At 42.0% G+C, this 2,682-nt stretch overlaps 1 protein-coding gene and 1 non-coding gene across 3 annotated transcripts; both read right to left on the bottom strand.

Annotated features, from left to right (window-relative positions):
- Positions 1-148: 148 nt before the first annotated feature.
- Positions 149-2,513, bottom strand: LOC103522500 (zinc finger protein 774). Of its 2 annotated transcripts, none has more exons than XM_026832609.1 (4): positions 2,487-2,513; positions 2,177-2,256; positions 1,377-1,545; positions 149-282 (listed from the first exon to the last, which is right to left on the bottom strand). In XM_026832609.1, the coding sequence occupies exons 1-4, from the start codon at positions 2,491-2,493 to the stop codon at positions 158-160; spliced, it is 381 nt and encodes a 126-aa protein (XP_026688410.1). In that variant the 5' UTR covers positions 2,494-2,513; the 3' UTR covers positions 149-157. The 2 variants fall into 2 exon arrangements, with proteins under 2 accessions (XP_026688410.1, XP_008485825.2); XM_008487603.2 differs by lacking the exon at positions 2,177-2,256 and adding an exon at positions 1,992-2,071.
- Trnas-uga lies at positions 619-690 on the bottom strand. The gene has a single exon. It is a non-coding gene; the product is annotated as a tRNA-Ser (tRNA).
- Positions 2,514-2,682: the final 169 nt, after the last annotated feature.

Here is a 2,682-nt window from a genome sequence, read left to right as displayed (position 1 = left end):
TTTATCCTGAAGGGATAATGTTCGTTCTCGGAAAGGCTGGCTTTCTCCTATCCTGTGTTCCTTCTCTCTTCGATTTCGAGACGATAAGACCTTTGCAGTTACAGATCTCTTCGAACTCTATCAAATCTTTTCGAACCACTAACCCCCTAGACGTGTATCATACCTGACAAGGGAAGGTAGGTCTGGCAGCTCCGTTACATCCAGTTTGATAGTTATGTCTTACTAAATGATAGCGACGTGAGAACTCCTTGTGACAAGTAGGACACTCGTATGGTTTTAGACCTGTGGAGACATAAATTAATGACACAGTCATTCTAAGATATAAGACAAAAAGAAGAGACAAAAGAAATGGTACAATTAAAAAAATAATAATAATAATAAAAATAAATGCTGATGCCGTTTCTTTGAGTTATTATATCACAACTTTGGTGCTCACTGCAGCATTGTAGGATTTTCCAAATATATGAATAACCCAGCTCCCAATGTTTACCTACCATGCTAGCACCGATCGCTATGTGCATTTAGGTATATTACATAGCTACTCATTTTCCTCACGAGGCTGAGTGTTCCCCGCAACAGCCAGTCACGGAATCAATTATTTCCACGATGCCATTTTTTTGACCCCGCCGGGAATCGAACCCGGGTCTCCCGCGTTCAAGGCGAGCGCAATGACCACTACGCCATGGGAGCTGAAGTTTTCTAAGTAAATAAAATGGGTATAATACCAGTTGACCGAATCTGTGTGCATGGGCCAGGGTACCCTTTGAAACCTTACATTAATAAGCGCATAACGTATTTCAAAACTCTTCTTTTCCTACCAAAACAAATGGGTATAACACCAGTTGACTGTACCTGTGTGCGTATACATGTGGCGGGCCAAAGTTCCCTTGAAAAGAAATGGTACAATAAAAAAAAAAAAAAAAAAAGCAGATGCCGTTTTTTTGTTATTATATCACAACTTTGGTGCTCACTGCAGCATTGTAGGATTTTCCAAATATCTGAATAACCCCGCTCCCAATGTTTTCCTACCATGCTGGCACCGGTCGCTATGTGCATTTAGGTATATTACATAGCTACTCATTTTCCCCACGAGGCTGAGTGGGCCCCGTAAGAGCCAGTCACGGAATCAATTATTATGATACAATTTTTTGACCCCGCCGGGAATCGAACCCGGGTCTCCCGCGTGCAAGGCGAGCGCAGTGACCACTACGCCATGGGAGCTGAAGTTTTCTAGATAAATAAATGGGTATAATACCAGTTGACCGAATCTGTGTGCGTGGGCCAGGGTACCCTTTGAAACCTTACATTAATAAGCGCTCTTTCAAAGCACTTCTTTTCCTACCAAAACAAATGGGTATAATACGAGTTGACTGTACCTGTGTGCGTATACATGTGGCGGGCCAGAGTTCCCTTGTCCGGACAGCGGGCATTACACTCGGGACAATCAAATGTGGTCCCTTCCGAGTGAATAACGCGGCGATGTCTCTCCAGACTAGACTTGAGCTTGAATGTCTTCTCGCAATCATCGCACGAGAACTCGCCACCCTACGGAATATCAAGAGGTAATCAGTGAGTTTATTGTAAGCTCTAGATCGCGGGTTCCATTCCCGTCCGGGCAGATTTCATCCTAAACAGATAAGATTCGTTCTCGAAATTTTCATATTTCCTTCTCTACCTGTGCTAGGCCGCGGGTTCAATTCCGGCTCGCTACGGATTTTATGTTATTTTCAAGTTGGTTCTCGGAATGGCTAGCTTTCTCCTATCCTGTCTTATCCCTCTCTTTGACTTTGGGACAGTAAGACTTCCGTTGTTAGTCTTCACCTCATATATAAAAAAAGGAACTCATTAAATTTATTGATGAATAACCAATTTTTTTTCTTCTCTTTATCTTTCTGCTGCAATATCTTCTTCACCTATTGGAGCAACATGTTCTCCATGACTGAAGTAAGTCTACAAAAGGTAACTGGGCAGGAAAAAAAAAAGTCACTCACCACATGAGCCGTGTCAATATCTTCACCACAACAATGACACATGCCTTCCCGCTCAAACTCTTCAGCCGCCATTGTATCATCTGAAAGAAAATTGAACAAGGGAATAAGTCAGCAAAACTTCAACCAAACAACAATCAGAAATCCTAAAACGCGATGTGTGGGCAGGAAAAAAAAAAGTCACTCACCACATGAGCCGTGTCAATATCTTCACCACAACAATGACACATGCCTTCCCGCTCAAACTCCTCAGCCGCCATTGTATCATCTGAAAGAAAATTGAAGGGAATAAGTCAGCAAAATTTCAACCAAACAACAATCAGAAATCCTAGAACGCGATGTGGAGCAATGAAATACAAAAGCCTTTATGATTTGTCCCACATGAATACAATCCATGACTTATGGTACCTACGTGTGTAGTGTGTACAATACTTACTTTAATTTCCATATCCTATCTCAAGGTATTAATGCTGGGGTTTACCAACTCGGGATACTTACCCATCATTTCTGTGGACTGCTCCAGGAGGTCTACGCGATGTGGGAGCAATGAAATACAAAAGCCTTTATGATTTGTCCCACATGAATACAATCCATGACTTATGGTACCTAGGTACGTTTGTAGTGTGTACAATACTTACTTTAATTTCCATATCCTATCTCAAGGTATTAATGCTGGGGTTTACCAACTCGGGAT

Source organism: Diaphorina citri, unplaced genomic scaffold, assembly GCF_000475195.1.
Source record: "Diaphorina citri unplaced genomic scaffold, Diaci psyllid genome assembly version 1.1 scaffold8902, whole genome shotgun sequence".
NCBI classification, from domain to species: Eukaryota; Metazoa; Arthropoda; class Insecta; order Hemiptera; family Psyllidae; genus Diaphorina; species Diaphorina citri.
Note: the sequence above shows the minus strand (reverse complement) of the source record. Positions and strands in the feature narration are given on the sequence as shown.